This window comes from Bactrocera neohumeralis, unplaced genomic scaffold, assembly GCF_024586455.1.
Source record: "Bactrocera neohumeralis isolate Rockhampton unplaced genomic scaffold, APGP_CSIRO_Bneo_wtdbg2-racon-allhic-juicebox.fasta_v2 ctg1905, whole genome shotgun sequence".
In the NCBI taxonomy this organism is placed as follows: domain Eukaryota; kingdom Metazoa; phylum Arthropoda; class Insecta; order Diptera; family Tephritidae; genus Bactrocera; species Bactrocera neohumeralis.
Window position 1 is genome coordinate 17,677 of NW_026089887.1, and position 10,925 is coordinate 28,601.

At 50.7% G+C, this 10,925-nt stretch overlaps 1 protein-coding gene across 1 annotated transcript; it reads right to left on the reverse strand.

The window, feature by feature from the left end:
* Nucleotides 1-688: 688 nt before the first annotated feature.
* On the reverse strand, nt 689-2,218 carry LOC126766618 (uncharacterized). The gene has a single exon (XM_050484368.1). It carries the CDS (start codon nt 2,216-2,218, stop codon nt 689-691), a length of 1,530 nt encoding a protein of 509 aa, XP_050340325.1.
* Between the last annotated feature and the right edge of the window lie 8,707 nt (nt 2,219-10,925).

Below are 10,925 nucleotides of genomic sequence, written 5' to 3' on the forward strand. Positions count from 1 at the left end.
TGGCTGCAAGTGGAGAGGAAGAGATAGGGAATGGCGGCTCCTTCAACGACGCCGCGCATGTCCCGGGGCAAGAAGCGGCGGTAGATCATGTCGCAGACGTCGGCCTTTGGGTTTGGCACTAACGCCGGCAGCTGCGGGAGGAGCCCCGTCGAGGAGGTCCGCGGCTGGCCTCCGGTCTCCACCTCCATCTTTTCGTCGCGTTGGACCACAGGAGACGCGCCTTGGTCGCCGTTGCCGCACCGATCCGCGTCGGCGACGCTGTGATGGACCGGTAGTGGTTGCGGTTGTTGCGAGTTAGTGGAGAAGATGCGGTCAGAGAGGGAGGCGGAGAGCACCCCGTTGGTTGCCGCGACGAGAAACGGTCCGCGCACGTGGTACGTGGACCCAATCTCGATTCTTGGCGCGGCTGGCATCGCGCTCCCCCGCCGGCAGCGTGTGATAGCGCGGCTGTCCCGCTCTCTCTCCATCCCACTCCTCAGTCTTCGCCTCAAAAAAGGGGGTCGCCGACCGCCCGGAGTGCGCTTCCGTTTTTTGGACGGCCGCATGAAAAGGAACAGCGCTTGCGGTCGTGTGGGTGGCGTTGTGAACTGCCGAAAAAGAAGAAGAAGGAATAGAGAGCGGAGCCATGAAACGGTCCTGAGCCTGGAGGAGAGCCGCGCCTGAGACAGGCAGAAACACATGCGGAGCCTCACGGGGGAAGGCGGCGATGGGGTGGAGAAGCTCTTCCTCGCCCGCCGCCGCCTGCGTCTTCCCACTGCCCTCGTTGCGGACTAAAGCACCGCTGCTGCTGCTGCTGCAGTTGCCATCGTCGCCGTCGCCTTTGTGGGCGCTTCGTAGTCGCCGGAAGTGCCCATTGGCGGGTCTCTCTGGCGGCCGTCTGCAGGGCATGAACGGCGGCGTGGGCAGTGTCGCCCATCAGAGCCGCCGTGGCGAGCGCCTGTTGAACGCTGCGCCTCATGTCCTCGCGAAGGGCACTGTCTGTTTGGTCTTTGGCCTGAAGGGTCACTAAGAGGGCGCTTGATGCAGACGGCGTCGCGGAGGAGGAGGACGAGGAAGAGGAGGACGTCTGCGGCGCTGCCGATGCGCTTGCAGCAGCGGCAGCAGCATGGGCAAGATCGAGCGCGAGGTGCTTACTCTCGGCGCGGGAGAAGGCCAGGAAGGCGGCAGCGCTGTGAAAGGTGGCGCGCCTCACAGCCGGCCGCAGCGGGCGGTGCAGACCGGAGAGAGAGGCACGTGTGAAGATTCGTCGGGGAGATCGGATGGAGTCCATGACTACACCCGCACCCGGTGCGAGGGCCGCCGCTGAAGCAGCAGCGGAAGGAGCAGCTGCAGTTGTCGTTACCGCAGCTGTAGGAGCGCCTGGCGTCTTCTTGGTCGGCGATGGATGGGAGGGCTCGGCTAACGACGCGACAGAGCCGGCGAAAAGAACGGCGAGAGACTTGTTTTCGTTCGTCTCCTCTGCCTCCTCCTCCCCTTGACTTCTTTTGCTTTCTGCTCCGCTGCAGCAACCGTTGCGGTCGCGGAGGTGACGCCCACCTCCGTCTCTCCCGTCGCGAGGGACGCCGGCGTCCGCTCCCGCTTCGCCCGGCGCCGGCGGCAGCAGCTCCAAGTGGTCCACGCCGTCCTCCGCACCGCCGGCGGCGCTTGGAAGGCTCGAGGTGTGTTCCCACTGCTCATGGCTGCTGTGGCCGCTGCCGCTGCCGTGTGGGGCGTTGTCATCGGTGTTGAATGGGACGTTTTCGACCGCCGGGCTGCTCGTCCCGCTGCTGATGCGGCTGCTGTTGTTTGTCGTCGCCGGTGCACTTCCCTCTCTCGTCGACGTTGACGTCGCTTGCTGATGCTGTTGTTGATGCTGATGCGGTGGCGGCAGCCGTTCGACCCCGCAACCGCATCCTTGCGGGGACGGCCGCGCTTGCGTTTGGGCGTTCAACGGCTTCAGCAGGCGCAGCCGCCACGAGGCCGGCGCGGCCGCACTCGCATTGTCATTCCTATTGGTATTATTATGATTCGTTTTGGTGGCAGTGGCGGGGTGTTTTGGCTTGGCAGCGGACATGCTCCGTACCTTTCCCGCCGCCGATGACGCGCTGTCTGTCGCCAAGGGAGCTTCTCTCTCCTTTTCCTCCTCCCTTTCCTCCGCTTCTTCCTCCTTGTTGCCGTTACGGAGGTCGCTTTCCTTTCGCGTTTCGGTGGGAGTCTCTCTGGCGAGGGATGCTGCCATGGGCGCGCTGCTCTCTGTCTTCTTGGCTTTGCCTTTGCCGGCCTTCCCCTTTTCACGCGGAAGAGAGGACGGTGGTGGTAGCTGGAACGGAAGACGAAGCGGAAGCAGCGACAGCAGCGGCGGCGGCGGTGGCACCAGGAAGAGAAACGCTAGCCGAAGGACCGAACGCGAAGCCGCAGTTGAACTGACTTGACAGCCACAGGGCACTCGCGCCACGTCAGGTGGGCCGCGCCGCCGTTCACGCTCACCACAGCTCCATCCACGATCGACGACGCAGAGGACGAGCCGGTGGACGGTGACGTTGCAGAGGCGGAGAGGAGGAAGTCGACGCCGTCGCGTGCGCTTTCTCAAAGGCTTTACCCCTGCGAGGCTGGCCCTTCACCGCTTGGCCACTCAGATCCTGAACGGAGTGGGGTGGTCAGCGTGAAGACGAAGGCCGACGAGTGGCGCCTCGAGGTGGATGCAGTAGTGCGGTGTTCCGAGTGGACGAGGCCGACGCGGACGTGGTCGCCCTCTCGGCTGAGTTGACTGATGCGCCAGCCAAACAGTGCCGCGATGACGTGGGCCGTCGACTCCGTATCGAATCCCTCAGCAGCGGAGTGGGGAGGCCTGCGCCTCGTCGAGGAAGCCGTCGTCGTCCTTGTCATTGAAGAGGAAGAAGTAGTCGCGAAAGAGGAAAAAGAAGAGGCCACGGAGGCTGCCATCGGAGGCGTCACCTTCCGAGGCCTGATCGATGTCTTTGTCCCGAGCAACCCGCACCCTCTCCCTCTCTCCCACAGCATCCCTTCGTTTCTTGTTGGCCCCCGTCTCCTTGCCGTTGCTACGGTCTCCACTGTAGGGATGGCGGGGCAGCGACGCCTCGGGGGCCGCTGCCGCACGCCTCCGCTCCTCTTCGTCTTCCACCTCCGCAATGTCCGCGCTCCTTCTTCTGTCTCTGCCTCTGCGTGGTCTTTCCTCATCTTCCTCCACCTCTCTCCCATTGCCACTGGTGGCCGTGGCGGTGGTGGTGGAGGACGCCGAGGCCGAACCTGAACAATGACCTTCACGAGCCCTTTCGCGACCTCTGCCGCGGCCGTGGGCGGTCAAGTCGGCGGGTGGCGCCTTCTTCGCGGCGGCGCCCCTTCTCCTGCCTCTGCCCCGTTCTGGGCCGTCTCTCGACAGCTGGACAGAAACCTCGCGATGGTCGAAGCCCTCTTCTCTCTCTTCTTCTTCTTCTCCTTCCTCTTTTTTCATCTCCGTTGCGTCGCTGATCCACCGCAGCGACTCCGGGACGCTATGGGAGTCATTGAGGAGGAGAGGGAGAGGGAGTTTGCGGGGGCGACCCCTACGGCGGGCGGCGGTCGCGACCACCACTGCTTTCCTTTCGGCTCCCAGTGCCGCCACGACCTTCTTCAGGTGCGGCATGGCGACACAAAAGACAAGTGCGGAGGGGGGGGGGGGAGGGGGATTCTGTTTTGTTTTTTTGTTTTGTGTGTTACTATTGTTGTTGTTGTTGTTGTTGTTTTAAGTCTTTCGGCTGCGTCTTTTGTCTTTTTCTCTTTTTTTTTTCTGTGATTTGTTTCGATGTCTTGTTTTGTTTGTTTGTTTGTTTTAGTTTATTTTAACGGAGTTATAGGGGGGGGGCGTGTCTGCGTGTGTACTTCCTACACGGAGCTCCCAAAGAACGCACACAGACCCGATTGCCCGCTCTCTTTCTTTTTTTTTTGTGTGTGTGTCTTTGCTTCTTCTTCAAAGTGGAAGACAAAGAAGATCTTTTCGGGGAGAAAAAGAAAAAAAAACGTAGAGGCCGCAAAGAAAAAAAAAAAACAGTCTTCTTTGTTATGAATATGATATCAGAAAAAAAAATGATTAAAAAAAGAGAGAAAAGAAAAAAACAGAACCAGCAAGAAAAGTGTCCAAGCTTTCTTTTCGCTTTTTCAAAAGAGAGATAGAGAGAGAAAGAGAAGTAAAAGCAAAAAAGAAAAGGAGGTCTGTGTGTGACGTCAAGAGCGACGAAAAGACAAGGAAAAAGAGAGAGACAAGAAAGCACACACAAAACACACAAAAGAAAACAGAAAACAAACAAACAATCGCTTTCGCTCTTTCGGTCAGTGTTGGAGTGGAGAGAGAGAGAGAAAGTGTGTGTGTGTAGTGGGGGAAGAAAAGGTATCTGCTTTGTTTCTTTGTTCCTTTTTCCTTCTGTTAGTTTCTTTAAAAAAGAAAAAGGACAAAAAGAGAGAGAAGAAAAAAAAAACAGTATCGGAGTGAGTCCCTGTCGAAGAGGGCCTCAGAGTGGAGAGTTTCTTTTTCTCCCTTGTATTTGTGGTTTGATGTAAAAGTGGAGGGAAGAAAAGGGAAGGAGCAACAACGGGAGCTCTTTTTTTTCCAATTCCTTTCTTTCTGCGGGTTTTTTCTTTCTTTTTTTTTTTTTTTGTAAAGTTGTTCTGTATGATGCGTGAAAGCAAAAGGACACGCACGCAAATAAAGGGGAGGGGGGAGGGAGAAGGATCTTAAAAAAAAAAAGAAAGAGAGAAAAAAGAGACGACCGAACCAAATTTAAAAAAAAAAAAAAAAAGAAAAACACCCAAATAGAGGAAAGGTAACGACAATAGCTCTCTGTTGCTTTTTCTTCTTGTTGTTGTCCGCTCTGACTTCTCTCTTCTTTTTTTTTTTTTTTTTTTTCTTTCTTTCTCTTTGCGTATTATTTTGTTTGGGAGAGAATTTTTTAATGCACGTACACGTGTGTGTGTGTGTGTGTGTGTGTGTGTACACATGCAAGAGAGTGGGAAGAAGAGAAGGAAAGAAGAAAGAGAGAGAGAAGAGGTGGTTGGCTGCGTCTCTCAAGCTTCCGCGTTCTGTCGGTTGCGCATGCAAAGGCGCCGCATGGTGAGCCTCTGGCTGGTGGCATCCGTTTCCATGCGTCTTCATCTTTTTTTTTTCTCTCGTTCTCTTCTTTCTTTCTTTTTCTCCTTTTCTTCTTCGTGCTGTCTTGGACATTCTCTTTTTTTTTCTTTCTTTTATTCACAATTCCCATCCTGTAGGTGTGATGTGTGTGTGTGTGTCTCTCTCTCTGTGGGAGAAGGGGGAGGAAGGGGAACGGGTGGCAAGAACGTATATATCGAAGACGACCAACAAAAAAAAAAGAAACAAAACATAATACAGTGAAATAAAAAAAGAAAAGGAGAAGAAAGGCGTAGCACTTTTTTTTCTTTTTGTGCGTTTGTTTCCATTTTGTTTAGTTTACATGGTACGAGGAAAGCAGTTGTTTTCTTTTTCCTTTTACCCCAAAAAAAAAGGTAAGTCAAGCATTACAGACCGAGAAAGAAACAAAAAAAGAAAAACGAGCAAGTCAAAGGAAAGAAGAGAAGGGGTTCAAGTCCAAACTAAAGCCTCCCAAGGTGAGCCACCACCACAAGGAAGGAGGAAGAAAAGGAAAGAAAAGAAGAGAAGAAGAAGACAGAGAGAGGAGAGAGAGGAGAGAGAGAGAGAGGTCGCGTGTGTGTGTGTGTGTTTGTGTGTCCTCCCTCTCCCCCCCCCCTCTCTCTCTCTCTCTCTCTCCTGCGCTTAGACCACCGCGGTTTTGTACTCCGCCTATATAAAAGAACAAAGAGCGTTTTCCCTACCGTCTCCACAACGCCTTCCTGAAATCCTGAGGGACATCCAGAATGTTGATGAGGTGGTCGCGCTCCAGTGAGCGGAGCTGCGCGCGGTAGGCCGCGGGGAAGTTCGAATGCATCGTCTCCGGCGTGCCCGGGCAAAACGTGTCGCGGGCGCCGATCGAGACGATGAGCTTCGACAATCGATCGTGGTGTTCCTGGATCTCGCGCTGGGCCTCCGCCGCGAGGTCCTGCAGCGAGCGCAGCGCGGAGCCGTAGGTTGGGGTTCGCAGGGAGGCGGTGGCGATGTCGATGCGGTGGCCGAGTTCCTTTTTCATTTTATTACGTCGAGCGTGGCGGTCTGCAGCGTCGACTGTGTCTCGGCCTTGAGGTGCTCGTTGGCCACACTCGGTGCGCGCCAGCCTCCGCGCCGTGTTCGCCCGCAGCACCTCGAGCTCGCTCACCCGCTTGTCCACCTCGACTTTTTCGCGGTCGGCGAGGCGCTCCCGCAGACTCGCGTTCTCCTCGCGCAGCTGCCGCGCCTCGTCCTGCGCGGCACTCTGCAGCATTTTTCTTTTCAGTTTGTCGAGCTCTCCATCGCCTCCGGATCGCCATCGCCGACAGGGAAAGCCCTCCGCGCGCAGAGACGCGAAGTGTGTCGTTGAGGAGCTGCCGCCGGTTCAGCTGCTGGACCTGCGTGCGGACCACCTCCATGACCAGGACGTTGTAGAGGGGGTCATAGGCGCCGACCTCGAGCTCCTCCTCCGCGAAAATCGCGCGCCGCTGCTCGCCCTCCTCTCTCCTGCAAATGGGAGAGGGCGACGGCGGTGAGTTGTCTCTTTTTTTTGCTCGCGCCGGCCGCGGAGGCCCTGCGCCTTCCGCCCTTCACGCTGCCGCCTTTGCTGCTTCCCTTTCTTATTTCTTCTCTGCCCGTCCCCTGCCCACGGCGGCTTTGCTCCCTCGCCGAGGAGGCCCTCGAGGAGGAGGAGGCTGCCGCCCCCGCCCCCCCACCACCACCACCGCTCTTCTTCTTCCTTTCCCACCGCTCCACCCTTTTTTCCCGCGCCCGCCGCCTTCTCCTTCCCTTTGGGCCTCGCAGCCCTCGCGGACGGTCGCCGCGAGGAGTCGATGGAGCCGGTGGCCCGTCGAGCCCCCGCCCTTCTTAGCCGCGGAGGTGATGGCCCTTTCCCCCGAGCGGTCGATGTTCGCTTTGTGTTGCTGCACGCTTCTTGGAGGTCGCTGGGGCTGTCCGGGGCCGGCCAGCCGCCTACAGCTGCACTCGATTCTCTAACATCCTTTTTTTTTTTGTTTTTTTCTCTTTTTTTTCTTTTTTTCCTCTTGTTTTCGGTTTTTTTTCCTCTTTTTTTTTTCTTGCTGGCGGTCTGTCTGTGTGTATTAAGTGCCGCTTCGCCTGTTCTTCACCGTTTCCTTTCCTTTGTTTCTTTTTTTTTCTTCTTCTTCTTCTTTACTTCTTCTTTCGAGACGGGAGGGGAAAAAAAAAGAGAATGAGGGAGGAGTGAGAAGAAGCAGAAAAGCCTCTCTAGGGGCGTTTCCTTTCGCGGCTCTGTATCGTTCTCACACACTCTACTCTTTTTTTTCTTCTCGTTTGTGGTTCTTGTTCTGTGTGCGTTTGTTTGCTCATGCAGAGACTGCGGTGTCAGCAACTTCCTTTTTTTTTCTCTCTCTCTCTCTTCTTTGTTTGTTTGTTTTTTTTTGTTTGCTTTTAGCGGTGGTTCACCAACTTTGATGGACATTTCCGCTGTTTTCTATTTTTTTACTATTGGTTATTTATGGGTTTTGGCTTGTCACATAGTTCGTCCTCTATTTTTTTTCTCTCTCTTCTTTCACCTCCCTTTTCTCAAGGTACTGCATCTCTGAAGAGAGGAAGAAGAAGAAAAAAAAAAAAAAAAAAGAAAATGAGCGCACAAAGCAAAAAAGAGAAAAAGGGGAAAAAAAAAAGAAAAAAAGGGGCGGGCGTACGAGGGAACGATCAGTGGGAAAAAAAGACCAAAAAAATTAAACGTTTCAAATCTGTTGTGGAACGTTTTATTGTAGTATTTTTTTTTTTTTTTTACATTTCTTAGAAAGGGAGATAAAAAGAGAAAGAGAAAAAGAAAGAAGAAAGGGAGGAGGAAGAGGGAGAGAAGAAGAAGGAGAGTGAGAGAGAGAGGGAGAGACGGACGGCAAAGAATCGTGATCCTGACAAAAAGGGTAAGGAGGAAAAAAAAAGAAAAATAATAATAATCTGCCTTTGTGTGACACGAATGCCTATTGTGTCTCTCTCTCTCTCTCGTTTTTGTTACTAATGTATCTAGAGAGAGAGGAGGGGGGAAAGAAAAAAAAATGTGAAGATGGGGTCCAAAAGGAAAGAAAGTGAAAGGAGAAAGAAGAGAAAAAGCAATGAGAAGTTAAAACTCCTTTTTTTTTTAAGAAGAGAAAAAAAAACACAAAAAAAAAAGAAAGAAAAAGAAAAACAAAAACGAAAGGAAGGCAGGGGAACGATATCAAAAAGACAAGAGAAAGAGAGAAAGAAAAAAAAAGCGGAGAGAGTGCGTGCAGGAAGCTTCGTTTCCTTTGGTCTCCTCTCTGGAATAAACAAAAAAAAAAAAAAAAGAAAGAGGGCAAAAAAAAAAACTTTTTCCATTCCCTCGTGGACTATCGTGATAGCCGTCACCACCACCACCACACTGCCATTGCTGCTCCATGGGGGGAAGAAGAGAGGAGAGAGAAAAAGAGGGGGGAAAAAAACAGAGAGTTCAAAAAATAAAAAATAATAATAATAATAATAAAACACGTCGGCATGGAATCTGTGTATGTGTGTATGTGTGTGTGTGTGTGTGCATGGACTGGCAGAAACGAGAGATCATACCGTTTCTCACGTCTTGCTTCTACTCCTCTCCTTCCCTCCCTTCTTCTCCGTTTTTTTTTTCCAGTTCTCTTTTTTTCTTAAAAAAAAAAAAAAGGAGGGAAGGAAGAAAGGGTCGATAGACGCTCTGTTGTTGATCTGCTGTTCTTGTGTTCTCTCTCTCTCTGATCGGTTATCCAAATAAAACAGCGCAGGCACCAATGAGGACCAGCGCCGCAGCCGCCATCATACTCTCTGAGGTCAGTGATGGTGGTGGCAGTGGTGGTGGTGGCAGGGGAGCTCGAGGGAGGGCGTGCCTTCGCATAAGGCTTTCTCGTCTGTGTTTTTTGTTTTATTGTTTTATTGTCTTCTGCTGCTGTTGTTGTTGCTGCTGCTTCTCGTCGGAGAAGGCAAAAAAAATGAAACGAAGAGGATGCAAAAGGCAACGGTGTTTAAGCGCACAGAGGAGCTTTTTCTTCCTCTCTTCTTTCTTTTTTTTTTCGGCCTAGCGATTTCTTCGTTGCCAGACACGGTGCAGAAGGCACTGTTCGTGTGGAGAAAAGAGTTTGTTGTGTCTTTCTGTTTCCAAAAAAGCCGTTTTTTGTTTATGTTGTTTTTGTTTTTTTTTTTTATTATTATCGCAACGAGGTGGACGCTTCGGAGGTAAGTCGATATGCGTGTGTGTGTGAGAGAGAGGGAGAGAAAGGTGAGAGAGTGAGAGGTGAGAGAGGTGAAAGAGGCATCACAGAGAAAAGGAGTAAGAGAGAGAGAAAGAGAGCATGATTTCGGTGTTCACAACTGCACTCGCTGCTTTTTTACTACTTGTCGCTCCCTTTCTCTCCCTGTAAGTCCTTTGCAGGGAAGTGGCCACGCATCCCGGACACACACACACACACACACACACACATGAGCTGACCGATAGACAGTGAGTGAGAGAGAGAGAGAAGGAGTCCACGCAAGTGGTGCGTCAGCACGCTTTGTTTGGATTTCAGTTTCCTATTTTTATCTTGTTTTTTTTGTTTTTTTTGTTTTTGAGAGAGAGAGCACCTTAACCGTTTTTTCACAATGTACAACAATAAGAAAAAATAATTAATAATAATAATTTATAAAATAAGAAAAATAAAATAATAAAACGGCTGTGTGACCCGCACAACAGAAGACTGAGAAAGAAGAAGAAGGAAAAGGAAGAAGAGGTTGCGATTGCTGCAATGCTCTTTGTCTCTGAGCGGGAGAGAGGAGAAGAAAGAGAAAAAAAAAAGGAGGAGAGAGGAGAAAGAAAAAACAAAAAAAAGATAAAAAAGAGAGAACGCACATGGAGCACGAAACAAAAGAAAAAGAAGAAAAAAAGGGGAAAAAGGGAAGAGTGAAGATCATACATGGAGAAAGAGAGAAGAAGAATAAAAAGAAGGTTATCGAGCGAGAGTAAAAATAATTTAAAAAAATAATTTGGATTTCCATTCAATGTAAAAAAAAAAAAGAATCGCTGCTTTGAAAAAAAGAAAAAAAAGAAAAAAAAGAGAGTCAATTTGTTGTCGGAGACATAAACACACTCCTTACTCTCTCTCTCCCCCCCATCCCCCTGCGAGCAAAAAAAAAGAAAAAAAGAGCAAATTCCAAAAGCAAAGAGGGAAAGGAAAAGAGAGAAAGAGAGAGAGAAAAAGAAAAAAAGCTAAAAAGAAAAAAAAAGGAAAAAAAAAAAGAGACTTGACATCCGTAGAGCGAAAACGCACAAAAAAGGCAGACATCGTTACGTCCATCTTCTTTTTATCGGTTGTGTGTGTGTGTGTGTTATTATTGTTTTTTTTTATAAAACTAAAAAAAAAAGAAAGAGAGAGACGTTTCTCTACCTGAAAAAAAAACGCGAGGAAAGGCAACGCAGACTGTTAGAAGCAATCACGCCACTATCAAGTCCTTCTTCTTTGATTTTTTTGTAGTTGTTGTTGTTGCGTTATTGTCTCCGTTTCGAGAGGTGTCAATGGGTTCATGCCCATGTGTGTGTGTGTGTGTGTGTGTGCGTGGGGGTAAATGTTTCGTCCTCCAAAAAAACAAGAAACAGAAAAGAAAAAAAAAGATGAAGACAAAACAAAAAAGAAAAAAAAAAAGGGTGTCCTCGACCTTTGCATCAAAAAAGAATCCTTTCCCTCTTCCTCTGCCAGGATTTCTTCCGCGGTGCGCGATCCCCTTTTTTTTTTTGTTGTTTTGCTTGCTTGTTTGTTTGTTTATCCTCTCTCTCTCTCTCGTTTGTGTGTGTGTGTGTGTGTGTGTGTGTGTGTTTGTGTTCTATTGG

What these genes read in the sequence shown, in the direction of transcription:
- LOC126766618 (XM_050484368.1), bottom strand. Translation starts at nt 2,218, where the DNA reads ATGGCAGCATCCCTCGCCAGAGAGACTCCCACCGAAACGCGAAAGGAA.